Genomic DNA, 26,552 nt, shown 5'->3' with positions numbered 1-26,552 from the left:
GTTTGGTGAAAATACAGCCCTACTTTTGAAAATTCCCGAATTGAAACTAGTGTGAAAGTCAAGTGAAAATGTGCTAAACTAATATCCAGAAGGACACTGGCAAACATTTTCATAATTTAGTTTTAAAACACTTCAACCTGATTAGAAAGCCCCAGTATGAAGCTTTGCAAAGCATATGCTGGGATTAAGTAGTTGTAGAAATATTTTGCTGAAGTGTCTTTTCTAGACGATACTTTCAGGGATGTTACCAATACGCCAACCTTGCATGCACCTATGCATGAACGTTTCTAGTTACATGAGTACCATTGTTCACACGGGGGAATAACATTGACATTGGATGAATATTAAGCCATAGGAGAGTTTTTCCCCAGGTTGCTTCTATTCCAGCAGGGCTATATTTCCATCCCCTTTCCTTTACAGTACAGGAAATTTAACTGCTTATGAAAGCATCGTGGAGTAGTGACTTTAAGTAGGGCTCCTGCAGCATTTAGCTCAGAGTTGAGTTTTCTAAGTTCTCAAGGTCCAAACTGCTTGAGACTTTAGGGTCAGTTTCAGAAGTTACCTGCTAAGGTTCAAATATCTAGGGCACACTGCTGAATTGTATGATGGTTGTCAATTTTTGGTGTTCCCCTTCCAAAGACTTGGAGCATGGTTTCTTCTACTGTTGGTTTTATTACTTTGTGTAGGTCTGAAAGTGCTTTTCACTCTCTAATCCCTGGGCTTCCTCAGCTGCCAAAATTTCCTATAAAACCTACCTGCTCTTGTACAGGTGTACTTAGTTTTCAAAGAAAGAAACATGGTTTTGACCCTCTGGTTGAAAAGGAAACTAACTGTATGAGCTGAGCATCTTTGGGAAGAAGCAGCACAATGATGGATTAAGGCTTTGAGATGATGAAGAAAAGGGAAGGAAGATATTAGAGTTGCTTGCCTAGTTGGGCCTGTAGGGAACTTCAGGAGAGAGATGATGTTGTTTTGGGGAGGGACGACAGTGGAAAGGACGTTTTCTGGAGAGGGGAATGCAGAGGAACTGAAGATGTTGATTTTCTGTCCCCATTCTTGTGAAACAAGTACAAAGGTAGAAGCCAGCCTGACAGCATCTCTTTTTCCTTGGGTTTTTTTTCCAGGTCCTTGGCAATTGGTCACCAGTATTCTTCCCTGGGGACTCAACCCATCCTCTGCGGGAGCATCCCAGGACTGGTACCCAAGCAGCTACGCTTCTGTCGGAACTATGTAGAGATCATGCCCAGCGTAGCAGAAGGGGTGAAGATTGGGATCCAGGAGTGCCAACACCAATTTCGAGGGAGAAGGTGGAACTGCACGACCGTCAATGACAGCTTAGCCATCTTTGGGCCCGTGCTAGATAAAGGTAAGTGCAGTGCTACGGGTTTGGCAACAGCAACATCCATGATGGAGTAGCAGCAGAGATCTTGAGAAACCTACTGTGAACTCATTTGCTTGTGATAAAGTGCCATGTAAAATGGGCTGCTGGAGACAGGACTTGAGCTTGATAACGGAGACATGTGACACAGGTAGGGAAAATTTTGTTGGCCCAGGACCTCATCCAAGCAGTTCAAACTTGACCCAGAAGGTCAAGAGACAAGAAGATAATTAAGCCTTGTCATAGGGATAGCAAGTAAATCTGTGCCTCCCCAGTGTAAGGAGGGTGGTTACTTACCACCGCCATTGTACAGCCAACATCCAGTCACAGGTAACCACTATTTCTACCTCAAACCTCTACTGGGATTGTATAAGTGACCCAGAGAACTGGGAAGTGTCCCATTCAGCAGTGCACAGAGAGTGGGGTCATCTCTGACCCTGCTCGGAGCAGGAGGTTGGACCAGAGACCTCCCAGGGTACCTTTCAACATGAATTATCCTATAATCCTGTGCCCCTTGGGAGGAACACAAAGGATTATTGTGTTTTCAGTGGTCAAGCTGGATGTCTGGCTCCTTTTCTGACCCCATGGCATTTCATGCCACATTTTCAGCTCTCTCGATGATTGCAGAGGGGAAATGATGGGTTGTTGGGGATGGTTCCTAGGGGCTGGACTTATCAGATGCCATCAGTTTTGGTACCGTAATGGGATACAATGAAGATCAAAGGCATGAGGAAATCACCATCAATTAATGGTTCTGTTTTCACTAGTTACGAACGTGGCAAATTAAGACAGGGTGATAATTCAGGCAACTAATTCTGACACAGCACCCATTGATATAAGTGGGAGCTCTTATTTGCCCTAAGTTGTTGAATGCAGTGGGATTTAAGCACTTGGCTAACTCTGAGTATCTGGTATTTTCCCCTATAAGTTGGCAGGAGCCTATTTTAGCCCGTAAGAACTGTTTTATCCTTCTTTGCCCTCATAGCATGCCTTTTAAAGTCCAGCCTGCTCCTGCTGGTCTCAGTAAGTCTGGGTCAAGCTCTGCCTTTCCCTTTAGTACAGAGGGGTTCATCCAAGAGATAGACTCACTTTGCATTTGATTCCTGCCCAGATGGTAAGTCCAGGTGCCCTGTGCAGAGCTGTGCAGGAATACGGCTGCTTTCTCTTAGGAGAGCACCAGCAGAAGAGGCTTGGGAATCCTCTTTTCTTCCTTCCTTCCTTCCTTCCTTCCTTCCTTCCTTCCTTCCTTCCTTCCTTCCTTCCTTCCCTTCTTCTTTCTTCCTTTCTTTCTTTCTTTTTTGGTTTTGCAAAAGAGAAACAGTTACAGGTTCCTGACAGTCTGAGAGTTGGAATTACCTTGTCTAGAATAGCGGAATAGCACCATTTGAACTCGTATGAGGAGAAGAGGGAGCATCTGGGATAGTTTCAGGGAATGTCCTGAGTTGGTGTACGTAGCAGATCTACACCCACAAGAACGGGGCCCGTTGTTCCAGTGCTTGCCATCTGGAGATAGGGGGTTGGTTTGTTTTTCCCCTGCTGCATTACTCAGAAGAGACTTGGGCATTTCCTCTTGCGTGAATTTTGAAAAATAGGGCAGCCAAGAGAGACCAAAGCCTTGATTTGTATCATGACAGGGCCTCCACCAGCCAGAACAGGCACTTTACATGCACCCAGCAGGAGAAGGGGTGGTTTCAGCTGGTGGGGTTATCCCGTTAGAGCTGGGAAGCTGAGGCACCGTTTTAACGCTGGTGTCACTATTTGGGTTTAGCGGTGAGAGATCACCCCAAAATAATTACATCTGTAAGATCTGCAGTGTGGTGCACTTAAGTCCATATCAAAGTATCATACCACAATGTTTTGCATGCAATTAAAACACCCGTTCTGGGTACCTCAGTCCTGGGTGACCATAGCGGTTGAATTAGGCCGGCACAGCCAAACTGAATATTTTTCCCATAGGTCAATCCCAGTGTGATTTACCCCAGAGGATTCACTGGGCACAGGCAGTAAGTGAACCAGTAACCCAATGTCTTTGCCTCACCACAAGGCTGGATGTCCTTAAGGACACATGGAGCACCTTGCGCTCCCAGATGCTCTCGAATTAGACACTCCACATCTCCTGTAGCAATCATACCCGGTGCATGAGGAAAGTGATCCTCACCTCCTTGCTGACCAAAGAAGCCCCGATCCCACAAGCTGCCAAACGCTCTTATCTCACAACGGTGTCGACATGAAGGGTCTGTCCCTGCTTGAGACTGCAGGCTTTCGGTAGCCGGGCTCAGGGAGGGAAAGAAGGCTGGGACGATTTCATAACTGAAGAATGTTGTTCCTTGAGGGAGAATCAAACCACCCTTCAGTTTTGCTTCACCTACAGCAGGAGGGGGGAGAAAAAAAACAGCTCAGTCGCATTCTTGTGCGGCAGATCCCCCAGGGTAGGAACATATTTGAGCTCCTACCCAGAAAGAGAGAAGGAGAAAAGGAGAGAAAGAAAGCAAGCAAGCAAAACTCTACTTTGCAGCTTGAATTTTAAGTCACCCAAGATCTAACTGCAGCTTCTCATCTGAGTCAATAGGGACCCCATCCTCCTTCAGCACAAACCAGCGTAATCACTAAAGCAATTCCCTTTTGCCTTACACGACTATCTGCAATTCTTTCGTTGAAAAGGACCGATTTTAATGCCTTCAGGAAACACTTTCTAGGCCCAGATCTCACTGAGGCTGCCTCACTGTCTGGGCTGCCCTTGCTGCTTTGGTATCTCATTGCTAATTCAGGGCTAGGCTTGAGCTGTGATTCAGCGGTGCCAAACTGTCATCAGACTCTGGTCCCATTAAGAGCCATATTCTGATATCTTGTCTAAAACTGGACTCTTTTTCCCTATCAGCTTGTTTATGGAAAGAAATCCCAATTGTTTCAGCTACAACTATATTTATGTAGTGGTTTTTTTTTTTACATTTCCATAGCCAGGCCTAATGAATCACATATTAAACAGCAATGGTATTCATGAGCCCAGCTACAAGGGAATAGTGATGTTCAGTGGATCCAGACCTGCTGCTATTTGGAGGCAATAGTTGACAGGCTTGGCCCTATGTCCCTCTAGCTCTTCATATGTCACTCAGGACATATAAAGAGCAGAAGTCCCCCATCCCATCCAGCTATTCAATTACTCCGTTTTAGCTGTCGTTAGCTGTGGAATAAATGTTCCTTATTCAAAAGGAACAGAGTCACCTTCCTTGCTGTGCTGTGCTACTTGCATGGGGAATGATTCAGGCATTAACAGGAGGTGAAATTGCTACGGGGCTGTTGGAAGAGGGTTTTTCTCCTCCTTTGTGGTCTTGGGAGAGTATGAGCAGCTGGGCAGCTCCATGGAGAAACATTCAGATAGGTGCCACTGTTGGGTCTTTCTTGCAAAGGGCTAGGAAATAGGTGGCTCAGGTACCCTAAACTATTGGGAATGCAAAAAACAGGATGCCTATATAGGAAAAGAAGTGAGCCTGATCTCTTTCCCTCTACCTAAATCTACCTATCTGTCTATCAGTCATATATAAGAGGCTACAGTTAATGTAATTTCTAGTTTCCCAGAAGTTCAAATCTCAAGTTCAAACCTCCAGTAGGACAGCGGAAAGAACCCCTCACTTTAACTTTTCTAACAGAGTAATTTCTAGAGGAAAAAAATTGTTCTCATTTGTTTCTTTGGGACTGATGTGGTTACTTCACCTGTATTGTGTGAAGAAGTGGAACAGAACATGGCCATAGCCACACAACCTTAAGTGATCACCTTAGCCACAGCTCGTGCCCAGCCACTTACTGGAGAGGTTTGGCAGTTTGTAAGGCAGTTGCCATATCTTTCGGTTTCCCAAGGACAAGATTTTTGAGTTGCCTTTAAAAATATACGGGATAAAACTTTGGAGGATGTAGTAGAGGGACATGCCATCACTGGCAACAGAAAATGAAATGTGCAACCTAACAGGCATTTTCCATCTCAGACTTAAGTGGCATTTACTGGGAATTGTGTCTTTCTCCCTGTTTTTAACATTTATGGACTGAAGAAGCTGTTCATGTTTAAGTTGTGGTGCATTTTCTAGTCTCTCAACACCATGTGAGCTCTCTTTGAAACTCCTCTGGGCAGAAATATGAACTGATCTCAAGAGAAGTAATATAATAAAAGCTTATCATGGGCCTGTCACTTTAAAGGACCTCAGCACATAATTAAGTCAAAATAAAAGTTTCCTCCCTCTCCTCCCCCCATTCAATAAAAGTAAATTACCTCAAACTATTTAAGCCCCTGGTTCGTTTAAATTTAAAAAGGGAGCCCTTGTCTATCTATTTCTTTCACTCACTCCCACCTCCTTCTGCTAAAGACTGGCTGGGGCTTTAAACCTGCCAGCTGGACTGAGAAATGGTTAATAGTTATTGTGGAGGAGCAGCTTTTAATGAACTATTGAAGAATGATACATTGATGGAGTAATGGGAGTTTAAGTCGCTCTGTAATGAAACAGGTTCTCAGCGCGGACCCATTGTGGTGTAAATACGGCACGTCTCTCCCACTGTTTGGTCAGGACTAAATAGCAGAGGCCAGAGGGGGGTCAGCTTATGGGGTCTCCGCTTTAGTTAATCAATCTGATTGGATTAGGGTCACTGCGATCCCTAATAATGTCAAAGGTTACGCCAAACTGGATTAAATGCTTTGTTGGAGAGGGCTCAGATTCTTTCAGCTTTCGCCAACGGGGCTTGTTTATTAGAGTTTAACACTCGTGCAACCTTGGGAAGCCACACCGTCCCTTTTTGTACGTCGGGGCGTTTGCTGGCGTGCGAGGGGGTTTGAACGAGCCGGGGCGGGTGCGCGCGCGTCCCGTTGCTTTGTCAAGTGTCTGCGCCCGTCGGATGTGCCCTCTGAGGACATATATCAAATTCCCCACTGGACAAATGAGAGCCTAATGGGTGATGCAGAGGCTCGGAGGCATAAATTCATTCCGGAAATAATTGTTGGCCATCGACCCTGCTAGAAGGCAAATGACAAGAGCCACAAAAGCGGTGGAGTGACCCTCTGTTTGTGCCCTCCTGGGTTAACCTTGTTCCTGTCCAGCAAAGAGATGTTCTTTTCGATACAGCTCCTGTTTGTGCAGTTATCAGGATGAGCATGGAATGAAATACAGAGTATTTGAGACCACTGGATTCCTTCATTATCAAACTGGGTAGATGTCTTGCCTTCCAGCACTTCCAACTCAAATCAAGGTGGGATGGGATGGCATGGAGTGGTATCTACCTGTCATCTTATCCAGGGAGACCACGAAACCTAAAGAATTACTATTACCTTCGCTCATGATGTTCTTGGAGATGATACTGCCCTTAGACATGGCAGAGTGTCCTTCAGAAAATGATACCAAACAATCTCTTTGAAGGCCACTTGGCAATGGAAAGGGACAGCAATAATAGTGTGTTATTGGTAGAGATATGAGATCTCTGGATCTCAGATGCCTGTTTCCTTCCCGCAGTAGAGCGCACACTGCATGTTTACAGCCTGCCAAGACTGTCAGATTACCCAAGCAGACTTCTTGCATGATGCAGACTGGAGAATTTCACCTCAAGACTTCTGGAATGAAACCAAAATCTGGATTTGACTATGATATCTGTTCCCAAAGGACATCTTGCCTTGACATACCAGCAAGAAATAGACAATCTATCTACTTCCCCTTTTACAGGTCTCCTCATTTCTAATGCAACATGGCTCTGGTGTTTATAATCAGCCACTATATCTTTCTTTGCTAGATTCAGAATAACTCTTCTAGAACAGAGCATTTTCTTTGCTAATTACACTTTATAAAAAGTTAAAATTGAGGCCTGCAGAAGAGCAGTGGGTCAGCAAAAGTTTGGGTCCATTATGTCAGACAGCGAGACAGGTTGAGGGGGTTCCATTTGATGCTGGGGTCCTCTGGGGCGTGATTCATCTGATGTATTCTAGACAGTTAGGATTAAATTATTCACACTCTGAAGTTTCTACATCTCTCCATCAATCACTGAGGGAATCCAGGAAGACTGGCTCTTGATGAGAAGACTCCTGCTCCCAGGGACCACATGAAGGGCAGAGCAAGCATTTGTCTAGCTCATGAGAGATGTGGGATTCAAGTCACATCCAGCTTCATATGGGATGCTGGGCACTGTTATCTTTGCAGCTAGGCTAATTTTGGACTCTAGACCTTTTGGGGATAAGCCCCATGTTTTGTCTCTCTCAAGAAAACCAAGATGTAGCTGTGTTCATGGGTTGACTCTTTTGTCCCTGTTACTACTGTGGATGAGAAAGCTTACCTTGTGTCTAGCAAAATCCATGTGAGTTTTTCCCCAGGTTTAGCAAGAATGGAACAAGACACTTAAAATCAGTTATAATACCTCGGAGACACAAGTCTCCTCTGTATTTTCTTCTTGCTGTGTCGTAACAATATCGCTCCACAGGCTCTCTGATAGGCCTGATCTCATCTACCAAAGTTAGATGTCAAAGTCTGAGCTAGTCACCCCAGGCTCCCTTTGTAGTCAGTGGAGAGCAATCGGCATCTCCAGAGAGCAATTCATCTGACCTATCTTAGACACCTATCTCAGGATAACATGAATCATACCAAGATGTTTATTTCTCTCCATTGACTATAGAGGGAGCCTAGGGCTACAGGCTCAGACTTCCATGTGTACTTCTTAGAGGCCCAGTTTGGGGGCAAATAGTTCTCACCCCCCGTCTTTCTCCTGTTAGAAAGCAGTCCTGACATCCAGCCTCTGTTGGAGAGGCCATTTTGCTAATGTAAGAACATAGCGCTGAAAAGGATCTCCTGGACCACCGAATACAGGCAGTCCCTTGCTATTTCAGGCATAACACCATCTCATAATGTCTTGCATGATTTAAAATTAATGTGTTTAGCAGACCTCATCATATTTTCCTGATGGCATTCTGGCATCTCAGTTGTCTCTGTGCCAAATGCTTCCCCCCCCCTTTCCCTGCTCTAGATCAGACTTCTCCACTTCTGCAATAAAGTAAGGCATGAGCAGAAAGCCACAAGATACTGATCCATCCAGGAGGTTAGTTACATGTAGGAGGTACTCTCTGCTCTCTCATGAAACTCTTCCCAAGAGGATCTGATTTCCAACCACACCCCGTCTACCTCTCCGCTAATGGCAATTTGGGCAGCTGCCCTGGTATCAACAACGGAGATCTACAAACTCTACCCTGTAACTATGGGGAAGGAAACTGGAAGGATCAGGATTGAAAATGTGACTATGCAAGCTCCACTCAGCCGTCAAGATGCATAAATACTGTAGGCCAGAGATTTGCCAGTGCTGCTGAGAAAAAGACTGGCAGATCCTGGCTCAAGACAGAAGCATCAGTTGTGTTTAGTGTCAGTGTAAATTGAGCTTGGAGCTGGGGATTACCGCAGGGGATGAGACAGTCATAAGTGCCAATATATCGCTGCACTGCCTGAGTCCACGTTCCAGCCCACAGGTACAGAACAGCCCATATTCATGACTTATGTAGCTAGCTCGGTACAGGCAGCAGCACTGGAGAGGAAATGCAGTTTGGGGAGGTCTAGATGAGCTGTAGCCACATCTCTGGTTTGTTGCCCACATCAGTACTGGGAGATTAGCAGCTTCCACTGAACCTTGGCAAGATCTGCAAGTTGCAACGGCAGCAAACAGAGATGCTGAGGAAACTTGCCAGCATGTTAGTCCCTCAGCCTTTAGGAGGAGGATACCAATGAGGTGGTAGAGGAGCTCCTTCTCTGCTGGAGCTGCTGGTAGGGCCAGGTCACCATCAGAAGGGGTCACTTCAGCCTCTTGTGACTTCGGAGGTGTTCAAGGCCAAGCACTGGGCAGCCCTGTGGCGGTAGGGCCAGTAGGATTGCACTCAGAAGACTATGGTTAGCATCACATCTGGCTGCATTTGCTTCTCCATCCCCAATGCAACTGGAGGCTGCACGTGGCCTGGGTTTGGTGGACTCAAGTGTAGCCTGGGTTTCTTAGCGAGAGGCCCTGACCTCATCACCTCTCCACCTGCAAAGTGATCCCGGGATAAAGATCTGGCTCTTGTGCATCTGTACAGTTCTTTGGAGATGAGACAGCCCATGTAAACAGCTGTAAACAGCCAACACCCAGACGCAGGCTGCAAACCTGCAGTGATGGTGAAAAGGAAATGGCAGCAATGCCAGGAGCCGATCCTCTTTGCTTTCTGTGCTCCCTCTACCTCCCACTGCACCAACCCTCATCTGTCAGCCCTGACATGGAGATTTTTCTGGCGACTAAAACATTAGACGGGGGATCAGGGAGGGGAGAAGGAACAAGACAGCCCGTGGCTACAAAACCGGTGGCGTCTCTCCCGGCGGCGGGAGGCACTGGAAACTTCTGCCTCGGGCAGCGTGCACAATGCGACGGGCTGGCAGGGAGCGGGCTGCGCGGAGTTATAGATTTATTTCCTTCCCCCTCCCCTCCCCTTCCTCCCCTTTCCCTGCTGGGTACATTGCATTCCCCAACTGGGCTCAGGCTGGTTGCAACAAGGAGCTCCCTCTGCCGCATCCCAGAGTGCCAAGTCCAAGCGTGGGAGCTAGTCCTAGACAAAAGGGAACAGTAGAGGGAGCTGATTAGCATCCCTTTGTCCCGGGAGAATCCCGGCCCCAAATGGGCCCTCGGCACACAACAGGCGGCACAAACACACACACACGCATGGACGGGAGCCAGGGAGGGAAACGGGGACGGCGGAGCCTTGGTCGCCTTCATCCAAGCCCTGGGGGGAAGGGGGATGCGGTGGGTTTCACCCCTAGGCATCACTGTGGGATGGGTCCTGAACCGGGGTGCGCCGTCCGCAAGGGTGGTTTTCGCCGGTTGAGGAGCTAGACATGCGTCTGCCCGCGCTCCTATGTACCAAACAGCCAAAACAAGCAAAGTCTTCTGACAAAGAGGGATCCAAGCCCGTGAATGTGGCTTTTCTTCCCTGTGAGATGTGTTATGAGCTGGCAGTGCTGAATAGACGCAGGGATTTTAAGGCCAGAAGGGGCTGTGGGATCATCTGGTTGGATTCCTGTATAAGAAATAGAGAATTTCTTCCTATTCCTCCCCAAGCAGATATGACAGGGCAGCAAGAGGAAAAACAGGGCGTATAAAGACACCCTGCATGGTTCTTTCTGCGCTGTGGGCTTGCACGGCAGGGAACGGGGCTGTCTCCTGCAGGGCAGACAGGGCAGACAGACGAGGCACTTTTCACAAGAGAGAGATTAGCATGCTCCCTGCTAAGGTCTGCTGCAGGAGGAAGCGTGCACCTTGACAGATCAACTTCTCTCGTTCCCTGCTCCCTCAGCCCCATCTTTCAGGGAGCACCTCCTTCAAAGGAAGGACTCGTCATCCAGGAAGATCCATAGGATTAACAAAGAGGAAGGGATCAGCCACCAGGAGAGGGAATGGTTCAAAAGGACTGTTATGACTGTGTTTGGATTTCTGTTATGCGTGTGAACGATGTGCTCGTAGGAATGATTAGGGAACAGTTGACTTAAGACTGAGTAGCGAGGACAAAACAGGACTAAGAGGAAATTAGACTTTTGGGGGCTCCAAAGTCTTGGGAGATGCAAAGTCACAGAATCAGAGAACTTCATGGGAGGTGAAGTAGGGACTTCCACCACTCCAGGGTAGACAGGGGTGTAGCACAAAATTGGCTTGTTTTTTTAAAAAACAGCATGAGATGGGTGAAGCCAAGGTAGCTGAGGACTATGTGAAGTAGACCCCAAGACATGAAGCAGGGAAGTGTATGGGGTACCGTCTTCTGCTCACCTTCAGTGTGCTCCCATGGGTCACTGAGATGCTTCTGGAGAGTGTTGCCTACAGCACATCACTGTAAGATGGGCCCATAAAAGAGGGCTATATATATGTCACAGTATGGATATGCTTTAGGGAAGGACTTGAAGGAAACTGTCAAGGCTTTGTTTTGGTTTGGGCAGGCTTTTTTAGGAAGTAGAAGGCGGCATCATGAACCTCAGGGAGGCTTTGGAGCCTTGGCTGTAGGTGACCCTAAAACCTAATGGCAAAGCACAGACAGAAAGCCAGAGAGCCCACCAGGTCCTGGGTAACACAGAGCTGACCACATGGCTTGAGGTGGAACTCAAGAGTGGGTAGAGGTCATGGGTGGAGCAATGAAGAGTGTCTTTCACTTTTTATTTCCTCTTTACTCACCTTACCCTTCCTAGAGAAGAAAAACCGTTTACAAAGCATGTTATTCAGCTGGCTTCTCCAGACCCAGCCTGGACCAGTGACGGGGAGCAAGGCAGAAAAGAGAGGTTCTGGTTCTGGCTCTGCTTTTGGCTGTGATGGAGACAGTGGAGCAGGCCCTCCTTCCTCTGCATCTCTGCTTCCCACGGAGCGCACCACAGAAACGACTGGATACTTCAAAGAGAATGATACCAAAGTAGGTCATATGTAGGGCCCTGCAGCTCTTGCAACATAATTTAGGTAGTTTTATTGGCCTACTTATGACTGTTGCTCTCAAGTTTGATCGACGGGGCAGTAATGCTTCATGGAACGCTTCCTGGTAGGCTGCAGTTTGTTGACTAAGCATCTGGCACAATTTCCTCTCCATTATTTCCAGGTGCTAAATCACATTAAATGATAGCTAATAATTATGGTTTATCCTTTCCTAATCATGCTACTTTCCCAGGGAAGCTGTTGCCACAGGGATGTTGTGGGAGTGTGAATGGGTGGGGAGGGCACAAGGAGATATTTCTGTTCACCCGGAGCCATAAAAAAGTTGGAGACCCCTTAGGCTAGGCACGCAGGATCCAGCCTAGGAGATATTATATCTTGTCAAAAATGTATTTATTTATTTTCTGGGCCAGTTTTCCATCAGAAAAGGCAGCTACATCAAAATGGAGATGTTTGCAGGACCCTCTCAATTTCAAGGCAAAAATGCAGAGCTTTGGCTTTCTTGGGGTTTTTTGCACATTGCAGATAGTTTCATTTGAGTTCTTGAAAAGAAGCCATTTTACTTCTTTTTATTTTGAACATGATCTTATGTCAAAATAGAAAGTCATTAAACTATCAAAGAAGCACACTGCTGGACCTTTAATATTTTATAGAATATTGGAGTGTTTTGATATTATTGAAGCTGCATGATTTTATCTTGTCAAACAAAAAATTCTGACATTAACAAGATAAAATACTTCAACAGCTGAAAATATCTTTTTTTCCCAGTCTCTTATCACATGGAAAAATTCAGACTCTCATATTTTCCATCTGATTTTCAACTCTTAAAAATAAAACAAAACAGAATTTCCCATAATATGGTAATTTGATTTTTTGGCCCTCATTACTAGCCTTAGGCATGACATGCTCTCCAAACTCCTTCATCCTGACAGGCTGCCTAAATCCAGATTAACTGAGAGCGAAGTATTAGCAGTGCTCTCCTAAGGACCCCTCTAAATTCATAAAGCAGCCTTACAGCTCTATAAAATGAGGGCTGTAACAGATAGGCCCCAAATCCATGACTTATTCTCCCCTGTTATAAACACTGAGTTCTATCATGAAGATGCTCCAACGGGAAATTGCACAGATTCTTCTTAGAGAAGAAACAAAAGGTGGAAAAGTATTTTAGTGCTGTTGGTTTTGGTGGAGAAAGATGTTTCTGTTCATACAACATTTTCAGGCTGCTTTTCTAACTGCATTTTGGATATAGATTCCTTGACAGATTAATTTGAAGACATAGGTGTATCTTGAGAGAGGTAGATGGGAGCTCTGTGGAGCATGGCCAGTCTATGTTAGATGTTCAGTCTGTATCCAGCACAGCGGCACTCTGGTGAGATTTGTAATTGAAGTATCATCTGTGCCCAGCATCTAAAATGAAGAATATTCTCTATATTTAGCTCGCCTGAGCACAGTGTCTTCTCAATCAAAAGTTAACGTGCACATCACTTGCACCTTAACACATCAGAGATGACTTAGTGAGCTTCTGAAGGCAAGACCCTGGCAAATAATCGGTTTTGTAAAGTTCTGCTTTATTAATTATAACCCTGGTCCAAACACATCCCCATATCATTGATCCCTGCGGACCAGGAAAGAGTTGAAGGGGATACGAATGTCTTATCATAAAATACTTTATACTTCCATTGAGCAAGACGATGGAGTCTTGCCTTCTTGTGTTGGTTCTCAAGAGGCCAGATGGACACTGAAGCTTTTGAACTTCTCAGCCAGCAGAAAAGCACCATCTGGGTTTTCAGTTCCATGTTTCCAAGTTAGTCCGAAGGCTTCAGGAACTATATCAAATAATCAATAATCAATATGTAAGAATAATCAAATATAAGAATTAAAAGCTCTCCCTAAGACCTCCTCACTTCAACCAAAGCCAACCACTAACCTTCAGAATATTCCTGTCCCATCAGTCATTAATACTTTTGTTCATTATTCATGTTAAGGTTACTGTGACTTCCCTGAAACCTTTAACTCAACCTGACATGAAGCCAGCATTTTTTCAAAAAGAACAGAGAAGGAAAAGTGAAAAAGGTGTTTGTTTGTGGATGTTTTTTTTAAGGTATCCAAACATATCTCCATGTTTAACCTGACTTTTCATGTAGATACTTTATAAATGGATGATACTCTGCTTGAACAGCCATGCTTACCATTCAAACTCTGGCACAAGCCTCATACACTAGTGCTGGCTACAAAATAGTAGTTATTCAAAGTCTGCAGAGTAGGACAGATGCAATTTAAAAATATATGTATCAGCATTACAGCTCTACTGGAAAAGAGGCTGTAATCACCGGTGTTGCAACTCAGTGAGGTCACTGCGTCAAGCACTCTGAACTATTAACTACACATATTTGCCTATTTTATGGGGTTGACCACTAATGGGCTTGACCAAAAGCTGGAAGTATGTTGGGCTTTTCTTTCTAGGGCTGGGTCTTCTGATATTTAGGAGGCTGCGGGGCTGACTGCTAGTTTGTTAATCCAGGGCTGCACCTTCTCTTGCGCAGCTTACGCCTGCTGATGTTTTAGACTTTTCTTTGGTTCCATCAACCCTGCCAGAAGAAGAAGGGTGTTCTTAATTCAGACCAGGCAACTGAGCCAGGTAGTCTGGCTTAAAATAACAGAAGAGCTAAACTTGGAACTGATTGGGATCAGACACCTTGGGATGAACCCCAGTGGGGGATGGTGGATCTTCTTCACTCTACGAGCTACACGTGACGTACATCAGAAAGTCCAGGGTAGCGGTGTACCAGGACTACCTCAGAAGATGACGTTGGCTCCTCTGGAGCTGGCCTGGGCAAGCAAGCCACATCCCAGAGTAATACAGCCCAGCGATACTGGGCTTCTTGCCCCCATGCAACATAGCCCTACTGCTAACCAACCACATGCCATAGCCAGGGCAAAGAACCATATGCAAAACATTGGAGAGCCACATGTGATTCAGGAGCTGCTGGGGAGCCACTCCTGCCCTAACAGCTTGAACTTAAGCTACTCACCCAAGCTAATACCCAAAACTGCCTTGAACTTAAGCTACTCACCTGATCTAATACACAAACTGCCTTGCCTTAAAAACTGTTTTAACCTGACTTAGCCAACTGAGGTTAACCAGCCCAGGTGAAGTATGTGTCTTCTTTGTGTAGGGCTTACTGGCTGGGAGTTCTTCATTTCTGTGCTTGATCTCTAAGCAGCTCTGAGACTGCGGGAATCTGCAGATCATGGACATTTTGTTTTTTAAATTAAATGTATTTACCCAACAGGACTTTGAGCTTCAGAGACTGACATGTTGCACTTGGCATTAAAATAAGGGCAAACACATGTCCTGAAATTTGAAGAATCCCTGCAGTTCCTCACCAAAATCTCTCCTCTCTAAATGAGACCACATCTCCAGGCTGAAGTGGAAACCCATTCTCAGCTCTGTTTTGCTCAGTTCCTGCTCTCTGCAGGCTTCCACCAATCCCCCAAATCAGCACCAAAGTTAATGATTATGCCCATAGTGCCTACGCTTATCCAGAATAGAAGATCAAACATGCAGGTTAGAAGAAAAGCATACCAAAATCTTCACCATAGCCAAGAAACATAGCAGAAAAACTGCACATATTCAAGAAAGCCAAGAGGATGGCGAGGCCCAGGAGTGATTTATGGGCAGGACATAACATTTCTTACCAGCATTGGCATTGCTCCATTGCAGGATAGGATTGGGCAGTGTGTGGGTGACCTAACTTCAGCAGCTCCAACTGGTTGACTGCCTTCCACACCAGGAGGTCCAGCACTGTCCACAACACCTGAGCCCAATCGCTGGTCACCGGTGACATACCCAGCGTGGGAGCCGTGGCTGAATTTCTGAAGAGTAATGCTCAGCTCAAGAGCAACAATGTGGTCTCCAGGAATAAGCCAGGAACCAAACCTGATTTCCTATAGCCCACTGACAGCTTTCCACCCTCCCCAGCTTATACCCATTGTCAGCACATGCAAAGTCTCCACATCCTATTGCCAGTTGCTTAATCCATTCCTTCCCGCCCCACCGTCAATACAATAATACCCCACTGAGGAGACCCACCCACCAGGAAATCCTCCCTTAACACCCTGTAAAGGAGCAGCCAGATTTATCTCTGCCGCTGTTCTGGAAAACTAAATGAGGACTCATCTATTCTAATCCCCTCTTAAGATTTCAAGATGAGGCCTGTGTTCACATATTAGCATATCTAACAGCTCCTACGTGTGCACTGCAAGGCTACTGCTCCATGGAGGTAAATCACGTACCAACACATACTTCAGGTACCCTACTATCTCCCTCTGAAGATGTAAATGACTGAGCCTTTGCAACAACCTCATAACAATGCCTGAAATGAAGACTTGGGTTAAATGGGCTTGGAAATCTCCATAAAGAACAAATCTCATGACTCATCCACAGCCTCCTGCTAGAGAGTTTGGGGACCACTCCTTACATGTGATGTACAGCATTTCCATTGGTCTCATTTTTGGCATGGCAGCTGTTTCTTCCTTGGTGTGGGTAGGAAACAGGCACTCCAGTTTGAGGAAAATTCTGAGATTTCTACAGCTTCTTTGGGCTTGCACTGGAATGACAGTGAGGCCTTTCAAGACTTTGATAAGTCTTGAAAAGCCTTGAAAAGATCTCAAAAACCTGTAGGTAGATGTCAGCCATGGAGGAGCTGAAGGTTTGGGGTGAAGGTGTCCGCTTGGGATGTGGGTGACTGAACATTTTGGTTGTTGCTGTTCTTGAGGTTTTGCTGTTTCATGCTGAAAGTCTTAAGTTTGTTAGGGAGCACTGACAGTGCTAGGGAGCACAAGTTTTCATGGCTTGTGGCGGACGGCAGGAGGCTGGGAAGGGGTAGGGAGGCCAAGGACCACCATCAGCACTGACTGGTGTGGCATCTCGTTGTGAGTCACGCAAGACTTTTGTGTCCTCACTCTTACACCACCCACTGTGCACTGCGCACAACACAGTCAGCCTTGTTGTGGGGAGTTGTCCTGGGCAGACTTTTGAACTGAACCACTATTACACAGTTACCTGAAATTGCTGGAGACTGGACTTTCTGACCAAGGTTGTGAATCAGGTCTGGATGATGCTAAACTGAAGACTCAGTGATTTCATCTCAGCCTTTTCCCAAGACCCAAACCAAGTTGGTCCTCTTAGGATAAACAAATTCAAATGTTTGCTGTGGTTTTTTGGGCCATGGCTTCCATCTAACTCCTTCATTTTAGTAGTCCCTGCCTATCTGGAAGCAGGAAATACTAATATATCCACTAAGCTCCTGAATGACGTTGTCCACTAAGAGACTTGTTGGGCCATGTAATATGCAAGCCCAAGAGTTTTTACTCCCAGCTCACTTGGGAGAAGCATCTATTTGGAAGGATGCATTTTCAGGCCCGTAACCATCAGAAACTTTGTTGTGCCAGCACAAATCCCAGTTCCCCTTTCCATACTCAGTCCTGCAAGCCTTTTGCTGGCAAGTCTGGAACTGCACGGAAGACCTGAGCCATTTGCATGATTAAAGGTTGCAGGACCAAGCTGATTAGAAAGATTCAGCAAATTCTCCAATCAGAGCATTAGCACAGATCCACTAGGTGAGGAGCTGGCTCTGGGTACGTAGTTGGCTTCTGCTCAGAGTAACTTCCACTGGTTTTCACCGAGAGCTGGAAGTTCTCAGCTTCTCTCAGGATTGATCTCTGCACCTGCAGAGCGAATGCCTGTAAATATTGTTGTGGTTTTGGTGGCTTTTTCTTTATAATATCAAAACCTGCTGCTTTGATTAGAGATGGGGGGAAAAATCTGACAGTATTTTCTGGCATTTAGTCCCTAATTGGCATATTCCCTTTGGGTATTTAAAAAAAAATATTAAATTGGCCCAGATATTTTTTTTATGAATAACACTTTAATTAAATTTTTACATATTAAATGTACATCAATCGAAATAGTTAGACAAATAGCATGAGTGTTAGTCATGTATAAGCAAAGGGATGAATCAGTCGAAGACTGAATATGTTACAACAGCCTCTCGCTCCGAGGGCACATGTGAGATGCTGAAAGGCAAGGGGAATTAACATGAGAGATGGAAGCGAGTGAGAAGAAGGAGCGTAGAAAAAAAGGCCAGGAGAAAGGCAAGGTACCCAGTGGGATTAATAATGTAAGGGGCTCCCTCGCTTACGCAGGCGTGAGTCATGGAGTCAAGGGACCTGAGCTCCATTCCACTCATCTGCTACGCAACTTCACAGCATTACTTTGTTCTCCTCTCTTCCTTGCACTTCCACCTCCTCCTTTGGTTTGCCCAGGTTGATTTGACAAGCTCTCCTCCACGTCCACCTCAGTCGCAGCTGGGGGACTGGGGCTAGACTGTAGGAAGAGCGGTCTAACGGTAAGGGTAGTGAAGCGTGAGGTTGGATTGCCTGGGGAAGGGGTGGGAGCTCCGACCTGGGAGGTTTTCGAGAACAGGTTAGACAAACATCTGTCAGGGATGGTTTAGGCAGAGTGGATCCTGCCTTTGGGCAGAAGGGTGCGAGGTCCAAGTTTGATATCTATGATTTTAAGGTTTTCTGGAGCAGGGGCTGAGCCTGCCAGTGCATCTAGAGATCAGTTTCATGCAAATTAACAAGAAGTGAGGTGTCTCGTTAGAAAAAGTAAGCTTTTTGGAGGAAAAAATACTCCTATACCAAGATGCACCCCTAATTACGCTGGCTTCAGTTTTCTGCCACTTCCACTACATTAGGTAAAGGTTTTTACCTAATGATTTACACCAGGCCAAGAGGAGAATCAGGCCCCGTGTTGTTCTGCTGATAGCCAAAATATATTTTTTTTACTTTACCCAATTTATTCAGTAACTGATTTTCAAAGACATTTCCTAAGGGTTCTTGGTTTTTCTTTTTTCCTTTTCTGCACTTCACATACCATCTATCCCCACTCATTACATAGGGCAGCAGCAGCGTTGCCACCGAGGGAGCTTACATTTAACAGAAAGAGAGGAATCTTCAGCAGCTCCCATCCCAAGAGACTGCAGGATGCGTAGCTTTGATTTTGTTGCTTTAAGATAGGCAGGGATGAAAGCAATGTGCACTGGCAGTAAACCCTGAAGGTACTGGGTTCCTCCAGCAGTTTGGCAAATGCCTTCCACGCCCACTAAAGTCACCGAAGACAGAGAAGGCAGAACAGGTCATCACCCTTCCTCCCCCCCCAAATTAATATGCTGGATAAGGAGCCATGAGTTGTTCCCACTGTCTCTGGAGTGCACACATCCACAGCCGTGGGGTGTGGATGCTCTTTAAGAACCTGTAGCAGAACAGTAGATGCAAAATCAGGAATAACATCATGTCCAGTCGTCAAATATGAAGGCAGGGCTGACATAAGAGCAAACAGGCATTTGGTGAATTAAAAGCAGTGAGAATGAGAAGTATAAGCTGGAATTGCAAGTTTTCTTGCAATCAGGTTGGCAAAGCTCTGGAAAAACCTCACAATGTGAAAGAGAAGAAGCAAAAATACGGTAATGACATATAGCCTGAGGAAGGGAATGCTTCATCAAAGGAAATGTTATCATTTGGCTTAAAATGGGTGAACCCAGAGACAGAGATCGAAGCTGAATCAAAACCCACAGCACCTGCCTCTTCTTCCCACTCGCTCACAGCCCCTGTCTCTCTCCAATCCCTACCTGGAGGTTATTCACATTCTGGGTGCCCATCGTTTTCCTTGCCTGGGAGGGCAAAACCCATGTGCAGTTCAGACTGGAAGAGATCATCTCCATAGGAGAGAGCATCTCTGCACACCTCCAGCTCCGCTCGCCACAAAGGCTGACGAGTGTATGGCACGGGGCTGGGCGAGAAACCTGCATCTCTGTAATTAGGTAGGGGGGCATTATTCGAGCTCAAGAAACCTTGGCAAAATAAGGTAAGCATAAGATTAATGAAATTGGTTTGTCTTATGAATATAATTGATGACCGGTTGAGAAAGTTGTCTGGAGGTGTTTGGTATCCTTTGCTTCTACAGCAGGTGGTTTTTTTTTTTTTGAGGTCAAGTCGCTATCTCCTGCTGCAGCAACTGTGCGGCAGTTCTGATTATTGGAGGGACCATGTAGCAGCAGGAGAACTGAGTCTTGACAACATCTATCCACAATTTTGAAATTGTTTTGGGGTCACTGGTTCAAAAATCTGCATGGATCAGTGAGGAAGAGAAATCATCATGTCTGAGAGCTTCTTGGTGGGCATCAGAAAACCCAGACCATTCTCCTAATGTGGGCTGGATGTTCCAGTTGAAGACAGCTCACTCCTTGAACAGGTTCCTCATCCCTGCAGTAAGAGCACGTGGCGCTTGCCCACACCGCAGGATGAAAACTGCATGTCACCGCTTCACCAGTGTGGGCACAGGCATGTGGGTGGACAGTTGCCCATGACAAGTAGGCCATTCTCATTGGTGGGGGCAAGGTAGACACTGTTTGTGTGTGTGAGAGCTTCACTGTTTTAAATCACAAGTAGATACAAGTTATGGCTATTTTATTATTGATATTATTATTTAACCTCTGTCTATGATTTGATGGTGAAGCTGATAGAAAACTTCCATTTCTCTCATTTCTGTGGTCTTATATTCACCAAGAACTCAAGCTCATTGTCTTATTCTGGGTGTGACAAATTGCCAGGTGGTCTCCTAGCCAAGTATTCACCTTGCACATTTTCGCTCAGCTTCCCAAATCAAACTGATGATATTTTCAGTCCAGCAGAATGACAGGCTAACTCTTTGTGGCAGCTAAAATGAATGGTTATTAGGACATACATGCAGTAGAAGGTGAGGTCTACTTTGAAAGCATTGTGGTGCAGATCCTTTTCTTAAATTTTTAAGTACTAGGACTCATTTCTCCATGTCTGGGACCAATACAAGGCTGATCACCAGTTCACAGACTTGTCTTATCCATAGTGCCAATGCACAATGCTGTGTAGATGGGTTTTGACCTTTTTTTCCACTTCTGCTGTTGTGACTATTCTGATTGTGTTTTCCTAGGATTGAAAGATTTAAAGGAATGCTTCTTAGTACATGACTGTTGGTCATAAGAGTTTCCGCAAAAGCTTGGCCATAAAAGATCTATTCATGACAAAGTTCAGGGTCTGCACCCACTTGGCCAGCAGATGTGTTTATGGCTCTTTCCTTCAGAAAAGGGTGGTGTAGTTCAGTTCTTGAGGTTACTGTTTTGGTTGGGTGAGCCAGTAGATTTCTTAGTTTGCCCACCCTTAGAAGATGCGCTCCTTGCTGTAGTGTCCTCACATGCACTCCCTCCGTGATGGACAAGTACAGAACTGAATACATCTTTAGACAAGTGTTCAATATATTTAGCTCCCTTTTCCGCTTGCAAATTATAATCAGAATATCTGTCATCCAAAGTTTATCTGCTGACTTATAATTGCTTGTAAATCATCCAGTCTGTGTCCGGGGCTTTGCTATTTTCTTATTCCTCTGTCTAAACAGATCTGCAATCCCCATTGCTTTAGCAGCTTGCTGCGTCCTCAAGTGCTTGGGATTAGAAAACAGGAAGATAATGATTGCTCTCCGTTTCACAGGTGGGCAGCTGGGGCAGAGGCAGGGCAGATGAGCTTCTCAAAAGTCACGCTGTTTAGGACTGAGCCCCTTCTCCCTCAGGAACCACAGATCCAGCTTCCAAACCATGCTTCCTCTCACGAGCTATTTATAAAAAGTGGCTTTTGTGCTTTGGGAGCTGCATAAAACTTTTCTGCCTCCTCAACTGGGTGAAACTGAAACCCACAGGAAAAAAAAAAAAAAAAAAAGATTGCCAAAGCCTTTGGTGAGCAGTTCCCTGCAGTTCCCCCAGCACCCAAAACCCCCTCCCTTCTCCAAATTGAGCCTGTAAAGCAAAAACTTCTGCAAGCCAAAAAAATTGCTTAATTGCCTCAAATTGATTCCATGGTTTTATTAAGATATTTGCCCAGCTCTATTATGGTTAATTATTTGTATTACAGTAGACTCTGAGGCCCCAAGCAGAGATCAGGGCCCCATTGTGCTAAATACTGTACAAGCACATAATAACAAAATCACTCCTTGCCCCAGATAGCTTACAATTACGTGGAGAGCTGCAGTGGAAACATACCACAGCTCGTGTGAACACCTTTTAGGAGAGACTAACGTGGATTTCAAAAGCCAAAAGGGTCCCTCGTGAGACCCTGGGCTGCTTTCATCGTGCGTGCTCCCTGCAGCCCCGCTCTTCTTGCTGAGCTCCGGTGGGAAAAAATCGAGGGAGAATATTGACATATAAGCTACAGAGGAACCCCCCCACCCGGCGCAAGGCTTCATGATGGGAAGGGGGGGAAATAGAAAAGAGGAAAGAAAAGTGGGAAAAACAAAACAGGTTCCTGTGCTGCTTTCCCCTTCACCTTTCGTTTGTGCTTGGAAGCTCGGCTGCAGGAGGTTCATGAGGGAGCTCATTTCACAGGGGATTTCCAGCCTCATTTTGCAGATGCAAAGCGTTCCTCTGTTTAGGTAAATGTTAAGATGAGCACCCGGCTTTCAGCTAGCCTTGCAGGGACCCCACACCCGCCGCCGCTGCCTTCCTCTGCTTCCCAGCCCGGGCGAGGAAGAGGAGCAAAAATGCAAAAGGGGAACCCTACGCTTCTCCTTCTCTCTTCTCCCACCCCACTCCACCTCTGCGGCTGCATCTTGCCCATGCGTGGGAGATCTTGCTTATCGAGGGGTCAGCACTGGGGGAGCTTTTCCACCCCTGCAAGCGAGTGGAGAGAGTTTTGAGACCTTGACACCTTGCTGGAGGTGATGCTCAGGGCTGGGAGCATGACAGGTTTTGGATGAACGGTCAGCTGCTGACTCAACCGAAGGTCTTGCTTGTACCCCGGGCACTGCTGAGCTCTGGGTGACCCTTTGGGGATGCTCAGGAGGTGCCTTGCAGACAGACCACGCATGTCTGCATTGCCCACCTCTGCCTTGTGCTTGCGTCTCAACCCTTGCGTTGCAACCCAGGGTTGAGAGGACGTGAAAGGCAGCAAACTGTAGCCCAAAACCAGGGGGAAAATCCAATTGTTTCCAAACACTAAACTCAGGACTCAAGCGGAGCAGGAACCTCTGGAGATAATGCAATGTCTCTGTGTGTGTGTGTGTGTCTGTGTGTAAAACGGCCTTGCAGAATCCCCCAGCTTTAGCAGGGCTTTGAAAAAGATCTGGGTGGTGATTCAAAATCCAGGTTATGACCTGTGACCTTTGGATGAGAAATTGTTGCCATTTAGGATGTGTTAGGAGGTCCATCCTTTTCATCAAATGCGTGTTTCTTCTTGCTGCGGGAGGCAATCACACCGGTATATCATTAACTCGCAGAAAAGGAGGCTGTAAAAGAAGTTGATGGGGGACCTTAGCCCACACCCTGCTGGGGTCTGCTCAGAGCACAATATCCCAGCGACCATGAGATTAAGCTAAAGAGAAAAGTGAAAATGCTTTTCACGATTCACACGCCCTTTAGATTGTTTTATTAAACCATTTGAATAGGGATTTCCCTTTCGGCCGACAACGGGGCCCGGCCAATGCATAGTTCTAGGTTGCTATGACTTAGTTGGTGCTGGCTAATCACAAGTGAGGGCAAATTTCATATAAAATATCTCGGGCTATTGTCAACCTAATGCAGCGTGACAGTGCCAGCACAAAGGGGGATTCATTCACCCCAGCAGGTAATAAGGACGATTTGCCATACCAACCAGGCAGTCTCGAGGGGGGCTGTCAAATACGATCAGAGCAGCGAAATGGAGCCTCACATTCCATTCTCAGGTGGGCGAAGGCGATCCTTTTGTTCGACCATGTTGCTTCTGATAACAGAATACAATTTTGGTTTGGTTTTTTTTTTCTTCCCCATATCCTATTGACCAGTGTGGCTGTTTTGCATAGCGGTCTTTGGGGCTTGCCTTTTTCTTCTTGCCTTTTTTTTCGAGGCCAGGAGGGACCCCAATGATCCTTTAACCTGGAACGCGCCCTGGAGAATTTCACCCCAGTCCTTCCCCGCTCCTTTTCCGCCTTCCCCTTTCATTAAGGACTCAGTCCTGCCACAATGAGCGCGCTGTATCTCTGCTAATAACCCCCAATTGGCACACAGCTTCCTTTTGTCTAGAGCCTCCCAGGGACATCGGCCGTTGGGAAGACGAGGGGTCGGGGTAATTTGGGGCGGTTCGAAGGACCGAGAGGACCGTGCTGTTTCAGGACTTGAGACGGCGATGAAATATTCAGAAGAAGGCATTTACGGGATGGCGGGAGGGGGGGATCAGACGCTGGGTGTTTCACACATGACCAAGCCAACAGAAAGACAGATAAAACGTGCTTGCGTTAAGCCGGGTAGGTAGGGAGACATACATGGTAATGATTAGATAGACAGAGAGATAGGGCGATAGAGAGAGAGATAGAGGGATGTTTGCTTTGCAGGTATCAGACTTGGGTTACTGATACCAGACCGTCCTGCTGATTTGCCTATCTTGGGGGTCTGGTTACCTGCGATCACCTGGGGTTATTTTGACAGTAGCTAATTAGCGAGAGCATTCCAGCCCTCGACCCACCCTCGGCTCACACGAGGGCTCGGAGGGCGGCAGGGAGCACCGGCCCCGCTCCCAGCACCGCGCGAGGCTCCCGGGCTGCTCCGGCGTCTGACAATCTGGCTCTACCTGTTTCAGGTAGAGCCTGAAAGGTTTGGAAGCACGAGCACCGCGCTGGAGGTTGCAGCTCTGTTGTGCTGGGTGCAACAATAACCATAAGCAACCAGCAGAAAAAAAGTAAAAAAAAAAAAAAGAAAAAGAAAAAAAAAACAGTGTTCAGATGTTTTAGGGGAACTTGGCCTTTAGGATTTTACAACTGTGTTAATCCAACCTCCTTCAATCCAACATTCCCTCTTATCTGTATCGCCTTCATGTTCCCTGGCAGGAATTGCCCATTTAATAATTTCCCTCCAATGATCTGAATCACAGCTAATCTGATCAAATGTCTTTTTAGGGCCTTTCATCTTCCCAGGGATGTGTTGACACTAGCATGCTGGTTCAGAGGAAACAAGAACTCAATCAGAACTTCGTTCAAAACACAGATGGGACCCAAACCTAACCTTTCCTTTAAGATATGCAAAAGTGTGGTTAGCTTCTTGTTATTATGCTTTGCATTTGCATAAGCCTTTGCATTTTGGGGCCTGATTTTTAAAAGGATAAAAAAGTCAAACAAACCCCGGAGCTGGATTTTGATGAGAAACAGTGCAGAATCAGCTGGGCATGGAGTTGGCATGGCTTTCTGTGAAGAAGGGCATAGGCTGTGGCGTCACGCAGAGCCCGGCGTGGATCTGCAGGGCAGCTGCTGGCTGGCATCACTCGCTGCAGTGTGGGTGCTCCGAAGCTGCATTTCTCCCACTGCTGCACCTGCTCTTGCAGCCACCCTTACCCCATTTCAGGCTTCGACCTGAAAGCCTCGATTACCTGCAGGCCGCTGTTTTTGCAAAGCTGTTTTTGCAAAGCGGGCTTCCCCAGACTTGGAGATAAACCCGCTTGGGAAATGCTGCTAAAGACTAAGGGACCTGAGACAAGCCCACACGCCAGACAACGGCAGCAGGTGTCTGGGTTTCACTGGTATATGGCTCCAAATCATTCAGGTCAGTTTGTAAATCTACCCCAAGACTGTAGTCTTACAAACAGATCTTCGAGGAATGGGCTTAGTGAGCCTTCTGCATCATTTAGGCTCTGCTCTTGTCCAAAGGATCCCACGCAATCATGCTCTTCTGGACAAGATAGATAAGGGTTTATATAGCTCTAGACTTGTCTTCTCTGTGCAATGCAGAGCTGCTCTGGAAAGTCCTGGAGCTATTGCCAAGACCTATAATGGCTATAAGCCCAGATGAGGTGCTGATAAGAAAGTAGCCACGTCCACACAGCTCTGCACAGAGGCTGCTCGAGGTACTGATGTTCTCATGGAAGGCCCTGTGGAAAAAGAGTGATCCAAGCATACGCATCACTCCTAGGTAATAAGGCATCATGCAGTACTGGGTGAGGAGAAGAGTCCTCCCGTTTGCCCCTCTCCTCTGTAATGTTGTAGGCTGAAAGGATGCACAAAGCTCAGGCTATGGAGTGTAAGTTGAGCTTTCTGTCTCTGTCTTGTATGGACAGTATGCCAGATGTGGTCTGTGGTGTCAGACAATAGTGATCACCATTTGAATGAATTTATGAGTGTTTTTTTACGTGCCCTGATATATGAATTTTGTCAATTTTTGCAAACGGAGAAACTGAGGCAGCATTTCGGAGTCACTCGTGTCCAGAGAGGGACTTTGTGCATCATTTGTAGCCCACCGGGTGAGACAGCCACCAGGCCCTGATATTCCTAAAGCCTCCAGAGTCTTCTCAGAGTAACAACAAGGACTTCCTGACTGATGCTGCTGTGATCGAGCAGAAAATCAGGGTCAGGGCACTTGGCTGCTTGGTGTTTAGACTTGGGAGTGACATCAAGTAAAGAAATGAAAGCTTTAAAGAAGCTCAGGATCTCTTCCTAAAGCTTTGACTTTGGAAAGCATTTTCCAATATAGCTGGTATGAATGCAGCACGTGCTGTCGAATTTCAGAATGTGCTCTATGGAATGATTCACCCCTGACTTGTCCCCTCCTTTTATAGTCCTTGTGTTGAGCACATCCAAGGCCACAACTTGCTCCTCTCCACCTTTCCTAATGGGTAGAAGGTGCATCTTTGA

General features: G+C 46.2%; 1 protein-coding gene across 1 annotated transcript in view; it reads left to right on the top strand.

The window, feature by feature from the left end:
* The window catches only part of WNT3A (Wnt family member 3A), an 87,937-nt gene that overhangs the window by 49,863 nt on the left and 11,522 nt on the right, over positions 1-26,552 (top strand). The window contains exon 2 of the mRNA XM_075144360.1: positions 1,125-1,366. Within this exon, the coding sequence (XP_075000461.1) occupies positions 1,125-1,366 (242 nt within the window). The remainder of the gene's footprint in view (positions 1-1,124; positions 1,367-26,552) is intronic.

This window comes from Calonectris borealis, chromosome 2 (genome assembly GCF_964195595.1).
Source record: "Calonectris borealis chromosome 2, bCalBor7.hap1.2, whole genome shotgun sequence".
NCBI lineage: Eukaryota > Metazoa > Chordata > Aves > Procellariiformes > Procellariidae > Calonectris > Calonectris borealis.
This window is presented reverse-complemented; position numbering and strand designations above follow the sequence as displayed.